At 36.3% G+C, this 19386-nt stretch overlaps 1 protein-coding gene across 1 annotated transcript in view; it reads left to right on the forward strand.

Moving 5' to 3' along the window:
• The first annotated feature begins 835 nt into the window (after positions 1 to 835).
• The window catches only part of LOC150094048 (synaptogenesis protein syg-2-like), a 255756-nt gene continuing 237205 nt past the window's right edge, over positions 836 to 19386 (forward strand). Inside the window, exon 1 of the mRNA XM_090412942.1 lies at positions 836 to 1103. Coding sequence (XP_090269068.1) covers positions 836 to 1103 — 268 coding nt within the window. The remainder of the gene's footprint in view (positions 1104 to 19386) is intronic.

The raw sequence follows: 19386 nt of genomic DNA on the forward strand, positions 1-19386 counted from the left end.
CAATGGGGGGCTTGTGAGTATCCCCCCCTGAGCAGACATTGTCGGGCTCACACCAGAGTAATAGAGCTTACACCCTTTATCCAGGTCGACAGTTCCAGAACCTCTCCTCTTGGTCGAAGAAAGCCCGACTAAGTCCATTCCCACCGCGGGATTCGAACCTGCAGCTATCCACTCGACCAACCAGGAAACAGAAGAAACATTGCTGTTTCTTCTGTTTCCTGTTAATCATCAATGAAACTGCAATGCTCACTTCAAATAAAACTCTTATCCACAGTTCTGCTAACGACAGAACACGCCATTCTCCTTTCTCATTTGAAAAACCATGAGGTCTAGAATAATGAAAACTTCATGTTCTAACATTAGAGATTAATTAATGGAAATTTCTGTATCATCTTCCAGTGAGGAAAAGACAATGAAATCTCTCTTTCGTGAAGTAAAATTCTTTCTACTGTTTTCCAAAAAGATCAGATTCTTTTTAAGATGCGTAATTCACTTTTCATACAGACAGGATTAAATACCGAATTTGTCCACCGTGTAAGGGAGCTCGCTCAACTTGTGGATGTCGATTCATTTATATAAAGATCTCTGTTGTTTTTTTTGCATAAGAATTCAGGCAAAGAATAATGGTTTCTTCCTAGTAAAGTATCAGTATAAACAACGCGAGTGTATGCGTGGTAACACTGCCGTCATTTGAATCAGTGATGTTGCACGATACATTTCTGACTGTCACAATTGCTGCACTTAGGCTGAAGAAAAATGGAAGTATGTAATAGAGTAGAACCGCTTTATAAAACTAAAATAACACACATCAAAACTAAGGTCACATATTATCGGAATGCATGAGAAAAAGACAGGAGTTCAGTACCGTAAACAAGAAACGAGACGTCGAAACAAAAAGTTGCGTCATCAACGATTTCAGAGAATGAAAAATCCTTTGGAAAGCTCCAAGCAACACAAGTCGATGATCTGTGAAGGCGAGAGTATTCTTCGGCATAATGTTCTTCAAAGCGTACGGACATCAATCACTCTTGATCGTTCTTTCAGAATAATATTACGCTTCTTTTCAGGTATTCGACATTTTGTTCATGATGATACACGAGCACGTATGCTGGAACTGTTAAGCTACTTCTGAACCGATGGAACTGTGCATCAGTTCAGAAGTGCCTCACCAGTTCCAGCTTATCGGTTCAGGAGCAGTGGGTGGAAGCATCCCGCCATATCAAAAAGTACTTCTGTCTTTCCCACTCTTCTTTAAAATAAAAAGTATGGAAACTTTCGTATATAACGCAATAAAAAAAAACTTCGAATGCGGAATGCGAATTTATTTATTCATTACACTTTGTGTGGTTTACTCAGAAACTTGAAGTATCGTTCCAGTAATCTCCCATTCGACAAAGTACTTTAGGAACCCAAAACGGTTCTTTAAAAAGAAATGGTTAATTGATAATGAGCGATTATTAAATTTAATTGATTCCATCCAAAAAAGGGTTTTCCCATTTTAATACGTACTGAAAATAATTTTCCTTTATTATTATTTTTTTTTTTTTTTACGAAAAAAGGAATAATCATTTATATAAAATCTTTTATATGATTCAAGAGAAAATAAAGCGAAAGCTTTTATTTTCTGTTGAATAATGTTGTGGATTAATTAAAAAAATTAAAATTAAAAACTTAATTAATCCACAGTTTTATGGTTTATTCGGAAACAGTGTATGGCTTCTCTTCAGTTTATTTATCTTTATAGAATTAATTTTTCACCACTGCTTCTACACCGGTTTCATTCTCATAATATCAAAAAATGTTGAGATCTTACGGACATCTAACTTTTGACACTCTTACAAATTTGCAGTGCAGGCCTGGTTGAGTGGTGTTGGATCCGTTTTCCAATTTGCATGTAGTCCGTTCATATTACATCACAGAAATGGATGTTCCGAGAACTAGGACGTAACTGATTTTCATTTCCATCCGTCACATGATATCTCTTTCCTATACATTTCTACTTGAGTTCAAAGACTACATTTGCTTGGTTAGAACTTCGTGATCTCCCGTCGGTTTAACTGTTTTGTGGTACAAAAAAACCCAGCTTCAAGAATTAAATTTTCTTCTAATTCTTTAGTTGAAAAGCTCATACAAAGCAATGCCCACGTTGAAGTTTGGTTATGGCTTTCAAATTGATCCACAAGCACTATCTCCAATTGTTCTTCTTCCATCTATCTTTTGTTCTGCTTAGTTGCATTAAACGTAACACCCCTAGGTGGTAGATGTCTTTCGTCGCTCTGTGAAACATTGTCGCGTTGTTTATTGGAGGTCTGAAGTGACTGTTGTCATGTTTAGTCCCAAAGCAAAATTTTTGGTTTCTGTCTCCCTTTTCACTCACACTTAATGTTGGTGACAGCTCCGTGGCAAAGTCAAACACTGTAGATAACTCAAATCTCTCCCATTCGAGAATATCGGTTTCTAGTACATTCCTTTCGCCTGGTGAGTTCGTCCTGCCACTTAGCAATGACCACGTAGCGTGCCTGGAAGAACTCCAAGGTGTTAGAGCCATACGAGATGGACTAGAGACTGGGTCTTCTTTGTGTTCAGGAAGCGTTCCTATGAGTCTTTCAGCATTATTACATACCTCCATTCTTTAACTCCTTCTCGACACCAGCACTTGACTTGATTTTTTAAATAATAGATATATATAATATATATAATATTTTTTAAATAATAGATATATATAATATATATATCCGAATAATGATAAAATGCCACGAACGTGTAGCACTATATGATGCCTCTTGCAATGAAGATAGTAACAGATAAGTGAGACGCACATTCTCAAGGCCACCTCAGCTATAGCATTTAATATAAATATATGCACTTAATGTATAAATATCTCTTTTGAAATAATGTGAAATTAATTTCATTTTGATTGAAAACTCTAAACATTTTCATTGTATTTAGTATACAATCTTACCAGTAGCAAGAGCAGTGAAATAATTGTCGTTACAATGAACTGATCAACATTGCTTACACTCAGTTATTTCTTCACTTTTCACGACATGAGAAGCCCGCAGGAAGTTATATTCTCTCCTCTCATCGAGAGAAACCCACTGATTGAGTTGTAGTGATACAGTGAAATTACTCCAAATATACTAACCAAAAATGCCATAACATATGTTCAGAATATTATGTTTATATCAGAAACATCGTGAATATATAGCAGGGTTTATGCGTCTAGTCATGATCGGTGTGTGTGTGTGTGTGTGTGTGTGTGTGTGTGTGTGTGTGTGTGTGTGTGTGTGTGCGCGCGCGCTCGTCCACGGATAGAATTACCCTGTCCATTTAGCTTTGATTAATAGCTTTTGTTCAGCCAAACATCTTCGAGTATGTTGGATAAGATTAAAGCATCTTTTATTTATTTTTTTTCTGAAGGAAAAGATTTGTTTTCCTGCTTGAATACCGTGACATTCGCCTCCAGATCAACCAAAACAAATTTAAATCTCTGAGATCTCTCGGTGCGTGTGCAAAGCAGCAGACTTGAATTATTCCATCACAGTGACTCATATGGAACCAAATTAAAGTCTCCTACATTGAGAAGAATTTTCATCTTCAAAATTTGAAGACATTGTGGGTTAAGATGCATCTTAAGCAACCAATATCGGACCTAACCATTCTATGTTTTTAATAAAATTGACTCTCCTTTTTTCCCCTTTGAATGTCTTATTTTTGATTAAAAAGGGAGTAAGTTGATTAAACTTTGCAGGGCCTTAATTTGAAATGTCTTCTAAGAAAGACGGAGCCCCCCACTTCCCCAACATCCACAGAATATACGATAATTCAAAGTTTCTTTCTCAAATTAACTGAGATGACATGAATAGCATGTAGGGAGAGCAAACTGCACGCTCTAATTCCGATACCAGCCTTATTGCTCTGTTTCCCAAGGATCGCCAAAAGTCAGCGGTAGCCGTAGTGTGAAATTGCATAAACAGACTGCATTAATGGAGAAACAACCTCCACAAGGCTCCGGTCACGTGGACTCCCTCCCCAACCATTTTTCCAATGATCATTCCAGGCGATGTCTAAGTCTCGTGAATTATTTCCGTTTTTTTTTTTTTTTAATTTTGAGAATAATAGCTGTGCATTTTTGTAGATTAATTACAAGCTATTTTCAATCTTTGTGTTTCGCTCTCATTTGGATGGATAAGTGGCAGAGAGTTTTATTCTTTGAATCCCCAACCATAATTCTGATGATTGAAAGTTGCTGTTCAAGTAACTAGCGAAAAAAAAAAGAACCTAACTTCAGAAATGAACTTATTCACGGAATATGGCGCAGAAATAAAGGGAGGGGAGAGCGAAACTGGGTGCGGTGGGTTGGGGACATAATATTAGTGCTTCCCCTTCGTTTCTGATAGTAGCTTAACATGAAACTCATTAAAGTTGCCCTCATGTGGGATTGAAAACACAAATTAGAATATTCTTTGTGATACAAAAGATGGGAAATTCTGTTTTTTAGCAGATACACGAAAACCTAATCATAGGAAAAAAAACATAATTAAAGAGTACCTTTTTTTGTACTCGAAAAACTGCGCTCTGAATCATTTTAATTTGTGTACATGTGGTTTGCCTTCACGATCGGAGATGTTTTATAGCATAAATTGAGGAACGGAGTCATCCACGTATTTGGGAAATTAAGAGTACGGAGAAATGATGCTAACTCAAATGGATAATTTAAATGATGGTCGGTCATTCGCTTAGTCTTGACGTTAGCGAATTAATCAGAGAGAGAGAGAGAGAGAGAGAGAGAGAGAGAGAATTTAAATTGACGTTTCCGAAAGTAAGAAAAGTAAGGAATTAAAATATTTTAAAATGAAGAAAATATTCTCGCAGTTTTGTTTAAAGAGTATGAATATTTAAGACGATGCATCTGGAGTGGAAATCTGACATTTGTAATGTGGTAAACATAATAACAAAAACTGAGCGAGATGAGCAAGCAGTTTATATGAAGAAATGTTTTCTACTATTTCTTCATAAGGGCGTTTGTTTCGACCAAGATATGAATTTCCGTCAGGCGATTTTTTTCACCTAAACTTATTTCAGCTGAATATTCTTCTTCTTCTTCCATTCAGGTATTAGGCTTAGTGGTCTGTTATAAGAGAAAAACCCTGCAGTCCACTGGCTAACTTGGCTATGTCTGAGAAAGATTCTTAAGCTCCCCACGTCGGCGACAGGAATCGAACCTAGGACGCTTATTTCGCAGGCATATGGTTACGAAGCGCATAGCCACTCGGCTAACTGCGCGAACAACTTAATATTTAACGAAGTAAATAAATAGAAACTTAATTTTTAAAATATGTCATCTGCGCAAACACTTTCTCTAAAACCTGTTTAGAGAACGTTTAAGATTGATTGGGATACGATTTAGCAGAATCACTGATGTCAAAATGTCTTTTTATGCCGGTTTTCAAGGAATATTATGAATGGAAATTTTTAAATGTAAAAATGCATTTTAGACCTTCATCATTGAAAACTTGGTTACAACAGCGCATCCTTTTCAATGCCCTACGGTAGCATGAAGTAGTTTCAGATAATTAAACGGAGAAGATAGTTTTGATTATTTTTAGATGAACGGAACTGCAAACTGTAACCTCTAAAACCATATAAGTGTAAGTTTAACCAGACTAAATACCATGATAAGTGAGTGTGCTAAAATAATTAATCCCTATAATAGTTCTTGAATATTTATTTCATTTTCTTTAGAAGGAGAAACAAAACGCATATGTAGGTCAATTAACAAATCTGCCTACTTGTCATCGTGGCCCATTATTACCATGAAAAGGATTCTAACGACAAGTGGAATTATTTCGCAAATTTTCATTCTCTGTTAACTCTGCTGAACGATCGCTTTCAATTTCGTTTCCAGTCGATATTAACACGGTTTGCTAATTTATTTTTACAACTATAAGTACATCAAAGCAGTTCAAAAAAGTGAAAATATTCATATCATAACTCATAACACTTAAAAGCAATTATTAACCCAAAACGGAAAAATAAGCTATTGAAAAATCCCAAACCGAAAAACATAGTCTTGTGGCTTCGTGTTTCTCGTTGGAGTCATCGGCTGCAATTAGGACGATCTCTGCTTCCTACATTTCGATGTCCCGAGGACTTTCCTGCAACATTCCAAAAGACAGTGCGTACTTCATCTAATTTCTCCTCCAACTCCTGAGCCAGTGATCCAATAATATTTTTAAATATTCCGCCAAATACTTTAAACTGAATGGCTCAGCTTTATCTTCCGACAGTGAGAGAACAAAACACTTCAAAAATCCTGCATATACAAAATGTCGTTTAGCCTTCAGGGTAACTCCTCAGAACTTGTGGACCGAAAATTAGACCATATGTATTCTATAAAAATAAACAAATAAATAAATGGTCATGTCATCCATTTACTGATTACCCATTGTTCTCATGTCATCCATTTTCTAAATCCATTAAAAACCTAATTCCATTTGAAAGAGTAGATTTGGAAAATGTCTTCGAAAGCTGGAATGTTTAAACGAAATCAAAAGAAAAAAACGGTAAATAGGAAGTGAAGAGAGACAGATAGAGAGAGAGGGAAAGAAGTATTCCTCAGTACGAAAAGTAACTTTTATTTCATATAAGGAGGATATTCTGGAGAAGGATACGCATTTATTTGTTCGAAATTGTAGGCTTGTTTCTGTGAAACAATTCAGATTTCAATGTTGAAAACGCGGCTTATGGATGGTTGAAATCATTTTGACGAATAATCCGGCTTGGCTGACCAAATGCCAGTCAAGCGGGTTCCAGGCGTGTGAGGCTCCCACACTGCTGATTGGAGGCTTGACAAACTTACATGTAAGATATGGAACAGGAAACTGGATTATTTAAGTCTATCCTTCAGCAGTAGTAGAAGTGTACGATAGGTTTACAACCTTTCTCTGGAACTCAATAAATAAATAAATATAAAAATAAATAAATCCCGTCTTTTGTTTAAAGAAAATACACTCTATTTAGTTGCAAGATTATCTGCTTCCGTTATTATAAAGACTGGACTCGCAAAACTTAACTCTCCTTCTTACCTAACTAATCTCTCTCTCCCCCAGGAGTCATTCCTGGGGGAGAGAGATTGCTTGTCTTAGGCTTTCGAGCCATTGAGGTTCTTTAGCTGTGGACTTCACAACGCGACCGTCTCGAGGAGGTGGTTGGCCCTATTCCTCCCGGTGTGTCCTGTCTGTAGATGCGTGTATTCAGGGTGGGGGCCGGTTTGCCTGTTGTGGGGGACGAAAATCAGCGTTTCCGAGTGAAAATCCCCCTACCTCCGTATGAGAGCGTCTAACTCTCCTTTAATCGAAAGAGACCAGATAAAGGTTCCTTTCATGTCACCGACGGGAATCGAACCCGGGTCTTTCCAACCAAAAGGCTTCGTCTACTGAGTGAGCTACGGAGGCTGTCCAGGATTGAGTAGGAGGTATTAATAATTTCTGTCGTGGCTGAGATTAATTCAGCCACGAACATGCAGAATAGAAAATGATGATGTCCATAGCAAGTATCTTATTTATACGCGATCAAATTTAAAATGAATATATTGCATTACAAATTTAAGAATTTTGAATATATTTAAGAAAATTAAGCGTCTCTATTAGCCAGATAGCCTGGGTGAAAATTCCACATAAGGCGCAAACATTTATAAGGGATTTTGTTTTTAACTCCTTAAAAGTTTTCGCAAATCGTCCGGAGAATCCCCCCTTCCCCCTACACACACACATTAACACAGGCAAATATTACAGGAAGACATTAGCTGATGTTTATATGAAAAGTCACTTAAGTTGCTTCGTCATAATATGCCAATGGACCTCTTACATAAAATTTGATGAGAAATAAAATAAGTGTAAAATAAGATTTTGATTAGTAAAACATGTAATAATATATTGTTTTTAACTTAGAATTTAGCAGTGGATTTGGAGTGTTTTTCTCACACCATTTTTCTTTCTTGATAAGTATCATTTAATAGTTTACAGCGGAATAATTTACGCTTACTCTCCCCGTGTGGTGGCAGGGATAAGAATAGTCCTAACATAAATCCATGCGTGTCGTAAAAGGCGACTAAAATGGACGCTGAGTTTCGAGATTTCGCTCTCTCAGGGTTTTTCCGAAATTTCGCTCACAGTGAGGGGGCTTAGATTTCTGGGGATTTGCCCTGAGAGAGCATTTTGAGTCTCTGGGGAAGGTATTCTCCGGTGTCGCCCGTGAGGAGACATGTCGGTGGATGCTTTTCCTTGGAATATGAGCGATTCTGCTCGGTGGTGGGGGGAGGGGCGTCACTGAATATATTTAAGACTAACTTAGCGTTGGCTCACTGAGTGGAGCCAGCGCTGAGTTAGACGGTCTTTAGGCCACTATTGAGTGGTCTAGAGGTCCCCTTAATTTTTAGAGACGGCTTTACTTAAATATAAGCTCCACTGCAGCCCATGCATGTCGTACAAGGCGACTAAAATGGGTACCCAGGGAGGGTAATGGATGACAATTGCTGTAGCCAATGAAGTTCTAACTGAGGCTCTGCTATTGCTGTTACCCTCCTGCCATGATCAGAGCTCATAGCTCAATAACACGCCATCCTAACATTGCCCTCTACGGATAACGGGGAATATGAAAAGCATTCTTGCTTCGCCCATCTAGCCAAAAAAAAACCTTACGTTTACTCACAAATTTTCCACTCACAGTTTCCCTATCAGATAACCTGGAGTATGAAAAGTATTCTGCTTCTCCCTTTCGCCAGAAATGTTAATCTTACGTTTACTGTACTATTTTAAGTAAATATAATTTCAGTTTCAGCTCATTTGACTATTTCATGGAATAAGCAATTTACTCTTACTGAAAATTATAAACAGATATAAATATCTAGTGTGCCAGAAAAGGTTGGTCGATTGGTAGAGTCTCTACTACTAATGGCTCACACAAAAAGTTAAGTTAAGCAAGTCTGAGCGCGATTAGTAGTTGAAAGGGATTCAATCGTTCGATGCTGTTGGCACTCTGCTAAGGACTGGCCATTCTCACAGGATTAACCTCGGCCTGTAAACTGCCGTATGTCAGACCTCTGTGCCCATGGACACGTGGGGATATGACAGATATCTAGTGTCGGTTTACAACCATAATGTTTGATTTATGAAAATGAACGTTTAAACTGATATTCATGATGAGCTTCCTTGCTGTCTTCAACTATTTAACAGACAAACACTACTCAGTAGATCAGATATTCGCATTTTATGATCACTTTTGAATGAGTTGAATTAATTGATTTTACTGAATCCTTTTGTTTTGTATTCCCCCCCCCTCTTATGATTCTCTCTCTTATGATTCTCCCTCTAATGCTCACTCTTATGATTCTCTTTTATAGGAGGGTGCATGAATGCACTCTCAAAAACGTCACCTTCGTAAAGCTAAATTACCTGAATCTGGACACAATGCATTAAAATTAGAAATATCGGCTTATGTTCACTATTTCTCGAACCATCGAGACGATTTCGCCTTTCATGAGTGGAATAACCTCTGGAACTTCTCAAATGAGATCGAAGCTTAACAGAGCCCAACGTCTTAAGAAGGACAAACCAATTTGCTTCCCAGCTAGTTAAGAAGTTACAAGATTATCAAGATCAGAGAAATAGAACAAGTAAAAACTGATCTCCAGAACTACAAAAAAAAAAGGAAAGAAAGACTTAAACGGGGGAACTTTTGCCAGAGCTCTTGTTTCCAAACGACAGCACGTCGTCCTCTAGTGGTATGTTGAGAAACTAAGAGTGGCAACGTAACGATGGGTAACAAGATCTTCAGCAAATGGGGATGTAAAGTGGCGAGACGTCTTCTGTGTTCAGTCACAGGGAACAGAGACATAGTTCCAAGACAAAGCGATTATAAATTAGGTCGTGCAGCTGAGAGGAATAACAAGGTCTTTTGGAAGTAATAGAGCCTGATACGTAACGGTTTAACAAACCAACTAAAAGGAGGATGCGATCGACGGAAGAATTCACTCGAAGAGGAAATGTAGTGTGAATATTGTAGAGCCTTTTTCGCTCACCCACGTCAGCTCGGATGTTCGTGATGATTAGAGTGTCAGCTCGGAATTCCGAGGACAGTGAACTTTCATTAAAATGAAGGTTTTCGACAATATGTGACGCATGTGTTGTGTAATTAAATAGGACTATCGCACCAGACTTGGTAAGAATCTGTAATTGTATTTATCCCTGTTCAAACGCGACCGGAAACTGGTCTTCAGTGTTAAGATACAGGGTTTGGATTACTGTTAGAACACCTGCTAATCAATGCTTTTGATTCGAGATGCGAGTGCAGCTCTCATCGTGTCCGATGCAGACAGGCAGAGAGAGAGAGAGAGAGAGAGAGAGATGCACTGACTTGCAATAGTATTAAGTGCATTTAGATGATCCATTTAGCACATTAAGTGAGCATATGGGGTGTACTTAATGGAAAGATCCGTCATTGCGTTTTTCTTCCCATAAGAGGATAAACCGCTACAATGAAGACCAGCGAAGCAGGTACTGATAGCTGATTATTATTATTATTATTATTATTATTATTATTTGCAATCATTCTCAGATATTCTAGAGAGAGATTCATTGATTCGACAAAGTTTACGCAGTATAAAAATCGTCATTTTTTCTTTCCATCTGAAAAGATTTATGATGAAAATGAGAAAACAGAAGAGAAATGTAAACTCACATTTCCATTGTTTATGCTCTTGCTTATTACAGCCAAACTGTCATAAACAAGAGCTGCAGACGTCCGCCAATTTCAAATCACTGTGACAAATCATCTTTTTTTTACTAAATGTTCGAGAATGAACAAAAAAAAAGTAATTTTTGGTATAATCACATTCGATTAAAAACTTTGATTATTTCCTTAAACAAATATGACAGACTCAAAATGCGTCTTAATTTCGTGAATTTTGTAGACGAAGCACGTGTTGATTAGGTTACGTTTCCTTAACAAAAATGATATTTCTTAGTTACGAGAAAACTTGTTGGCGTGAAAAAAGGAACTTTTTCTTATATTCCTTCAGTATGATCATAAGTGACCATCTTAATAATATTCTATGAATAAAAAAATCAGAACAAGTCTCGTAAAACATTCTTTTGTGCCGTCTACCCCGCAGAAACTCTTTTATTTTCTCAAGTCACATGGACTTCCAGACGCAGTAATGCGCGCATCCAATATATCTTTCAGTTTTCATCAAAGCAACACTTCCTAAATGATAAGGGCAATGACTCAGAAGAAGAGGTGAAGCAACTGCATAGTATCTAATAAAATCGTCTGGGTTACACTCAAAGAACTTTACTATACTCTTTAGAAGACGATCCATTTATCGGTCCAGTTGGGCTGGAATGGCGAGTTGGCCTTGCTATAAACGGGATGCTGCCACAAATCTCATTGCTGCAGGATCTTCGGATGTATTCTCCGTTCGGTATAATACCACTCGATCCAAAGAAGGGATTAATTAGGAATAAAAATAAAAAATAATCCAAGTTATGAAAGTTATGCCGATTACATTTGTCTGGATATAGGAAAACCTTTAATCGCGAATAGCTGGCTTTATTCCTAACTGCTTTATTTCTCTTCTGTTTCAGTTTTAAATATCAGAATTTGTATGCCATTTCACCTCTGCATAACTTACGCTAGTATAAATTAGCTTATAAAAATGAAACTTGACTTCCGTTTATTCGTCAGGCCATTCGAATCAATACATTTTATCGATGAAAAAAATCTTTTCGATGAAGAAGCAGAGTATGGTTTCCACCAAAACCATACATGAAGAAATCAGTCCTGGTAAACACGCAAATCAGCTCCGAGCGTTAGCTCATTTATCTTGTTTTCTTTAATCTTTCTTTCTTTCTTTGAAAATTTACTATCATCCATACATCAAAGTCGATCTTTTATCCCAGTTTATCTTTCGGCCCATGGATGACTTATGTTCATATTATACCCGGATTCATTCTTCTAGCGGAATTTTCCTTAATACCTTTAAGTAACTGTAAGCTACTTTAATATCATAATAAATTAACTCGGGGGATGTTTTGCAGGGGTAATTGCAGCGAGATTCAGCCATAAACGTGTTTGATGAGCTACCACGAGAACCATTAGGTCGCTCAATAAAACAAGGAGTCCCCTAATTTCCAAAATAAACAGACTTAAAACATCTTTCCTATTACGGCTTGCTAAAGTAGTGCGCCCTTGCATGCACTAAATTTTAGTAAAAAAATTAATCAATACACTATTCGGCTAATTATCGCAGAAAGTTGTAGGACTCAATGGCATCTGGAATGTTCGATTAATTTCGGAAATCTTGAATTGCGATGCATTGAAAACGTGATTTTTTTTTGTAAAAAGAAAAAGAAAACAAAGAAAGAAAATCGTGGAGTTTTATTATCTCACTATTAAAAGCAAAAGTTACTCTCAAAAAGAGAAACGGAGTCTCATCAGATATAATTATAATGGACATTCCATGGGAAAACGTTCGTCTTATGAAACATTTTTATGATAACAAGACAAAAGTGATTGCCCATTGAAGATAAAGAAGATAATGCACCACCAAAAATCGAAAATAAGGAAATGAAGTGAAATGAAGTTAGGGAAAGAGAGAATAAAGGAAGAAAATAGCACTGGGTGAAATATAAAATGACCAAGCAAGAGAAAGAGAGAGAGAGAGAGAGAGAGGGAAAGAGAAAAGGCTAAAAAGATAAATATGTAAAGAGGAAGAAAGTCCGAAGAAAACGATTTATGACAAAATAAATAAATATCGGCAGAGAAGAAAAAGAAGAAATAAGAAAAGGAAAAAAAAGAAGGAAAGAAGTTGAGACAGAGACAGAGATTACGAGAAACACGCAGAGAGAGAGAGAGAGAGAGAGACAGAGAGAGAGAAGATAAAAAGGGTAAGAGAAAGAGAAAAAAAAAGGAAAATATGAAAGATAGAAATGAGGAAGCAAAAACATAACAGAATATAAAATTTTCATTAGAACTAACATCGATTATGATTCACATTTCTGCCAGATCTACAGGAACTCGCGCAAGAGCTGTTCAACTTCTCTTTACAGTCGTGCTGCATACTCACGGAACTTACTACTCCCACTCATCTTTCATTCCATGCATCTCGACTGTGTGGAACAGCCTCCGTATCGAAGCATTTCCAATGGACTGTAGACTACAACCTCCAGCAGTTCAAGAAGAATATTGACATATTATTCTGCTCCTTATTCCTTACCCACGGCATTTATTTGCAGGAGGCCCTTCTGCCTTCCGTATGTGGAAGTAATATAAAATTTTACAAGAGAAGAAAGGATGTGAAAGTAAAAGATGATAATTGAGAAGGAGGGAGAGTTAAGGCGATATATAAATCGAAAAACTCATCACGAGAGGGCATTCAACTCTGTACAACCCACCCAAAACCCCAACTACCCTACTTTAAACTTTTATCTAAACACGACGCTATACTCGTACTTAACGTAATCTGCTGTTACTAATAGAATTGTGTCTATTAATTATGTTAACTGCTCGTGTGCTTCGGGGCCGTCTGGCTCTTTTTCTCGAGATTAAAACCCCTCCTGCCAATTTCGTATGAGCCTGGCTGACATACTGCCCTAAATCTGAAAAAAAAAAAATCCGTAAAAAGGTTCTTCGAATTCTAGATAGAATCCAACTCAGGTATTTCAAATTAAAAGAAGAGGAGAAGAATGTGAAAAAGATAAAAAGAAATAATATGAAAAGAAAGACAGATGTTGCTGTTTGGATTAACGGCTTAAACGAATTTGCGTCATCTGCTGGTTTTCGTGTTTTGTTCTCTTGATAAAAAAAAAAAAAACATTTCGTTAGATAAAACGTTTTCTTCATGATTCCAGCTAACTACCCCTTTAATTGAAGAACTTTTATAAAAGTTATTTATGTCCTTGACAAGATTCAAACCTGTGTTGTCGTCGACGTAGATTAGTCTACGAAATGCAATAAAGAAAGAAAATGAATCAAAATAAAAGCGCTCATTCTTATCTGAATGAATTAATAAACAGATAAAGAAAAGAAAGAAATCCGGGAGAAAATTTAGTAGAAGAAAGAGTAACAAAAAAAACACAGAGAGAAATTTAAAAAATAATATGGAAAAGAAGGAATGAAAAAAGAAAGAGGAAGAGAAATCAGTTGGGGAAAGTATGTGAATGAGTGTGGAAAGAAATCGAAGAGTTTTGCCGTTGTTTATGGTTAAGGCTGAAGCCAGTGCATTGTCCATCAAACTGTGTGTAATGAAGAGAGTTTTCCTACTATGTTTGTCCTGTTTTTATGAGAGGAAACCCATTCCTTCGTCCTCCTCCTCCTCCTTGTTATCAGGGAGTAAAATTTAGTTCATTTTCGTATGAGATCGATTAACTCGCCTTCGGTTGAAAACATCATTAGAAATGTTCTTGATTGGATTTGAATCATATCATCTGAACCAAACTCCACTAGCTCAACGCACTGAGGTACAATGAAGCAAGAAAGAAAACATGAAACAGAAAAAGAAAGACAGTAGCGTGTCTGCTTTATAAAACTTTTGTTACTATTTTTAAGTAACCACGAAATACATCCAAAAAATCATCCTGTCTCCGAATGCAACTGAAACCATATCTTCAAAAATGACGCGTTAAAATATATTTAAGTGCAAAGTTCAAAGTTCATGGATCAACCGAAGAACCACTTTTATCTAATTTAGTCACGAGATGCATTCTTTTAATTATGTGAATATAAGCACTGTCGACTGCAGCTACAGTTTGCTCTGCGAAGTCCTCATGGAAGATGATCGTTCTAAGTCAAAGATGAGCAGAACACTTCAGTGATATTTATTAATGAATTTTTCTTAGTCATATGGTTTATTTCTCAAAATTCAAGACTCCAGTTTTCCTTTTGTAAAGTGTTTGTTAACATGTGAAGTTATAGGAGGGAAGTAATGAAAAACCGATGGGAAAAATATGTTTTAAATCACATTAAATACTTTGAATAAAATTCCTTATTGTAAATGTACACGTAATTAAGAGGGAAAAATTGGCATATTAAGAGGATTATTCTAGTTGTGATTCGTCATTGCAAAAGGATTCGTTAACAGAATCGTATTTTGCATTTCAGGAGTGTAAGGTGAAACCTATAAGGAGAATGAGATCCAGGTTAATAACTCACCGATTGAGAAAATTAACCTCCTCGGGGGGGTGATGATCGGCAGCATATGTTGTCATTTTCACTCAAAAGCTGTTGTCGATTAATAAATAAACAGATAGAAATAAACACATCGACGAACTCTGCTGTTTGTTAAAATGCTCCTGGCAAATCTAAAGGTTAATACCTTTTTAATTTATTAAATTATTCCTCACTTGCACAACGTGGCTGTCTTCACTTAAATCCTTCAAGATACATAAATATCGGAACAAATTAAGTATGTCGCTCTCGTCTAATGTCTTAAAGTTGACAGTTTTCGGTTTAGCTATTCATTTCCGTTGACATTCGCTGACTAATCTCATTGCTCGTGTCACTCCTCGGTGCCAACATTATACGAAATTTAACCTAAAACTGACCGGACTAAAAAGATTAAAGGCAACCATATTTTCGAGGATTAAACCTCGTTGAACACGCGCATTTCGACTTCGTGTTTTAGACATTTGCACACGTAGCGAATTGTAAATTGGATTACATTCGTCGTTTATTTCATAATTAAAATATTTTTTCCTTCAACTTTCCGAATCCCAGTAAGAATCCAAGAGACCTGTTCGTCACTCTATCAGGAGATTAGGTAATCAGTTAATATCTAGAGTACACATTATAATATCTTGGAGGAAATCCTTTCTCTTTTACCAAAGCGACTACGCTATGAAGGCCCTCAAGTTATAATCCCAGGACATTAATTAAAATTAGCAGTAATAGGATTACTCTGAGAAGGCGGAGTGTTTAAGCTCCGAGTTGCATTTAGATCACCTAATATGACGTCACTGGCCGCTCCGATAATAGTTGAAATCTTTTCAGCAGGCCAAAGGAGAATATAATACAAGACATATTTTTAAATGCATTTTTTTATTTGTAAAATTATCGGATCTCTTTCATGGCATAAGTTTTATGCCAAGATTAATTGATAGCACGAGGCAAAATTCACTGAACAGTAATTAATTAAAGTTCCCTGTTCGGCTAAAGCCTCGGGATTTCCATTAGCTGCTGCTCAAGTAAATCTATTTCGTGCAATATTTTTAAATCCTTTTCTCTAATAAACCGCCTCGGGAAAACGGAGAATTTTTCCTCTGCCTTGTCCACCTAAGTTCGATTAGTTTAAGTTCTCGATCAGGTTGCAGCACCTTAATCATATATTACACAAGAATTCGGGGATTCGCAGTTTAGAATGAATTATGATCTCTGAAGGCACTTCTCTTAAGTTTCTTTTTCAATGCCTCCTTATCTTTTTTTTAGATATTATAAGAGATAAACGAGAATTTGTTTTAATATTATGGCTTAGCGTTCACAATGGTTCATTGAAAAGTGGTTCCATTTTTCGTTTCGCAGGAATATTTTGCCACACATCTATTCAATATATATTTCTCAAATTGTGAGTTAATAGCATTTTATTCGGGATGAAAATGCACAAATTTATTAAATGAAATACTAAAAATAGATCGAAAAGCCAACTAAGGTAAAAATAGATTTAATATGAGGAGTATGGATTTTATAATGAATATGCTTTGAACGAGATATATTTATCCTAAGACAGGTGATTGAAAAAAAAATACGAAATATGAAAATAATGCAATCAAAGCTTCATGATAATAATAATTATTAAATAGATAACAATAATAATATAATTATCTGCTACACTTACAGGTCCTTAAGACCCATGATCTGCAGCACGGTATGCTTCTTGGCTTCCGTAATAATAGAATTTTAGGATAACGCAGTAATTCTTATTGCCTAAATACGGGGGGGTGGAAAGTTCTGATAAACACGTAGAACAAAAATGATATTAAAGCAAAACTGATATAATCAAAGAAAGAACATATTAATAACTAGTTATGAAAGTAACTTATATTCTTATATCCTCGTATGTCCTTCCTTGTAGTTATATCAGTCACTTTAATATAATTGTTGTTCTATGTGTTTATCAGAACATTTCAACCCCCCCCCCCCTTGTATATATTTTGGTTTGTAAATTCCGCGTCTTCTTCTGGTCGGCTCGGCTCGAATGATCCTCGAAGCAGGATCATTCTTACAGGAGGAAAAAACTTCCACCACTGTAAGTGACCGCTAACTTACTCTCATTTGAAAAACGCTAAGAAAGATTCCTTACGAAACACAAAATTCAAACCAATGGCTTTTCAACCAAAAGGCTTCGTCGCAACTAAAAGAACATCAGCGGCTCTAATTAAAGATTTATGGACTTTGAATTCTTATGCTGTAATATTTTGATTAGGAACTTTTAAATGTACAGTATCATGCAGGCGAATGGAGTTCATTAAATGAATATGCATAAATAAGTATTGTATAGAATGAAAATTGAAGAAGGAAGTCACATTTTATATAGATAAAATGAAGTTCAGTTGATTTCTCATACTTAATGTCACAGTGGATAATATGACAAGGCTATGGAAGTTGGAATCATATATCACACGCGTAAAAATAAGAATCATCTGGATTTGCAAGCAATATTAGGAAATTTACAGAAAATAATAATAATAATATATAATGTGCAAACGATATTCGATCACTAACAGAATGTATGTCTTACAAAAATCACGGTATAAATTTTGATCCCAAACCGAAAAGCACCTCATGAAAAATTCAATATCGTAATACATAACCAAAGCAATGTAATTTGTAGTTATATTCAAGCCTAGAATAAATTTAGTATTCAATTTTATAATTTAAGAAAATGACAACCGAATAGACAGTGGAACCCAGATATTCTGCCAAAGCTTGATCTGAATATAAAAAAATAAGTAAGATATCATACAGTTAAACAGCAACAACAAAATACTTCAGCCATTTCAGACGAACCATACGGAAAATAAGTGCAAAGTAAGTTTGTAAAATCAAAAGTGAAAGCAATTCGGAAAGAATGAGATATAAAATCTATAAGGGAAGGGATCCTGAAAAAAAGTAGAATAAAACAAGCACGCCGAAAGAATGAGAGATAGCAGATTCGTGAAAATAATAAAACCTTAAAAGGGAAATGATGAGACGTCCGTGTACAAATCCCAAATTCATCCAACTCACTCCGAATACTTTTAACAACTATTTTTATACATTATGCCTTTGCCATAGGGCTGTGGCGTTCACCGTTACTCCACTTAGCTATAAGTCTACAAAATGCGATGATAGTTGGTCAACCTCTTGACCAACTATCATCGCATTTAGTATTCAATTATATATATATATATATATATATATATATATATATATATATATATATATATATATATATATATAGTGTTCCTGAAGGGCAACAGCCTCCATGTTCCTACCTACTTTCTTTCAGTGGGTTGACTTTGAAAAGAGGTTGAAGATGGTTCCAATGTTCTGTAACTTTTAAAACCATCAGTTTCTGGGAGTGACTTTAAAATAGCCACTGATGTCGAAAGGGCTTAAAATTAGTAAGCAAACCAAAGATGAGGTGAAGAGACAGTCTACATATACTCTGCATTTAAAAAAATTTCATCCACTGGAGAATTATGGCCTAAAATGAAAAACCACTTATCACTCCTTTTAATGACAGTCCGCTGTAAATATCGAAACAATTTACGCTCCCCTTTTATGGCTAACCATTCGCTTCCCCCTCAATTAAACAGCGAGATAGGAATGAGAAGAAAGAAGAAATATATGCAGGATGTCCCAAAATTCACGCAAGATTTAAATTTAGCGCCATTTGTGCGGTAAAGTGTTGCCAACGAGAAAAAAAAGACAGCTTGACAGCTGACAGTTCACAGTTATTAAAAATGACCACACACAGCGAAGAGAGTTCGTTGAATGGATTATGGAACAACAACAAGTGGATGCTTATTTTTCGAACAAAATAATCTTCAGCGATGAGGCTCATTTTCATCTTGATGGCTTCGTTAATCGACAAAATTTTCGCATTTGGGGTTCAGAAAATCCACAAGTGATTGTTGAGAAATAAATGCATCCACAACGTGTCCACAAACAATGTTTGGTGGAGGCATCATCGGTCCATTCTTCTTCGAAAATGCGGCTGGTAAGGCAATAACAGTTAATGGTGCTCGCTATCGCGACATGATAATCCAGTTTTTTTGTACCTAAATTGCAAGATATGGATGTGGACGACGTGTGGGTTCAACAAGACGGTGCCACATGCCATACAGCCCG

This window comes from Typopeltis vanoorti, chromosome 23, assembly GCF_054136105.1.
Source record: "Typopeltis vanoorti isolate ZY-2024b chromosome 23, IOZ_Tvanoo_1.0, whole genome shotgun sequence".
In the NCBI taxonomy this organism is placed as follows: domain Eukaryota; kingdom Metazoa; phylum Arthropoda; class Arachnida; order Uropygi; family Thelyphonidae; genus Typopeltis; species Typopeltis vanoorti.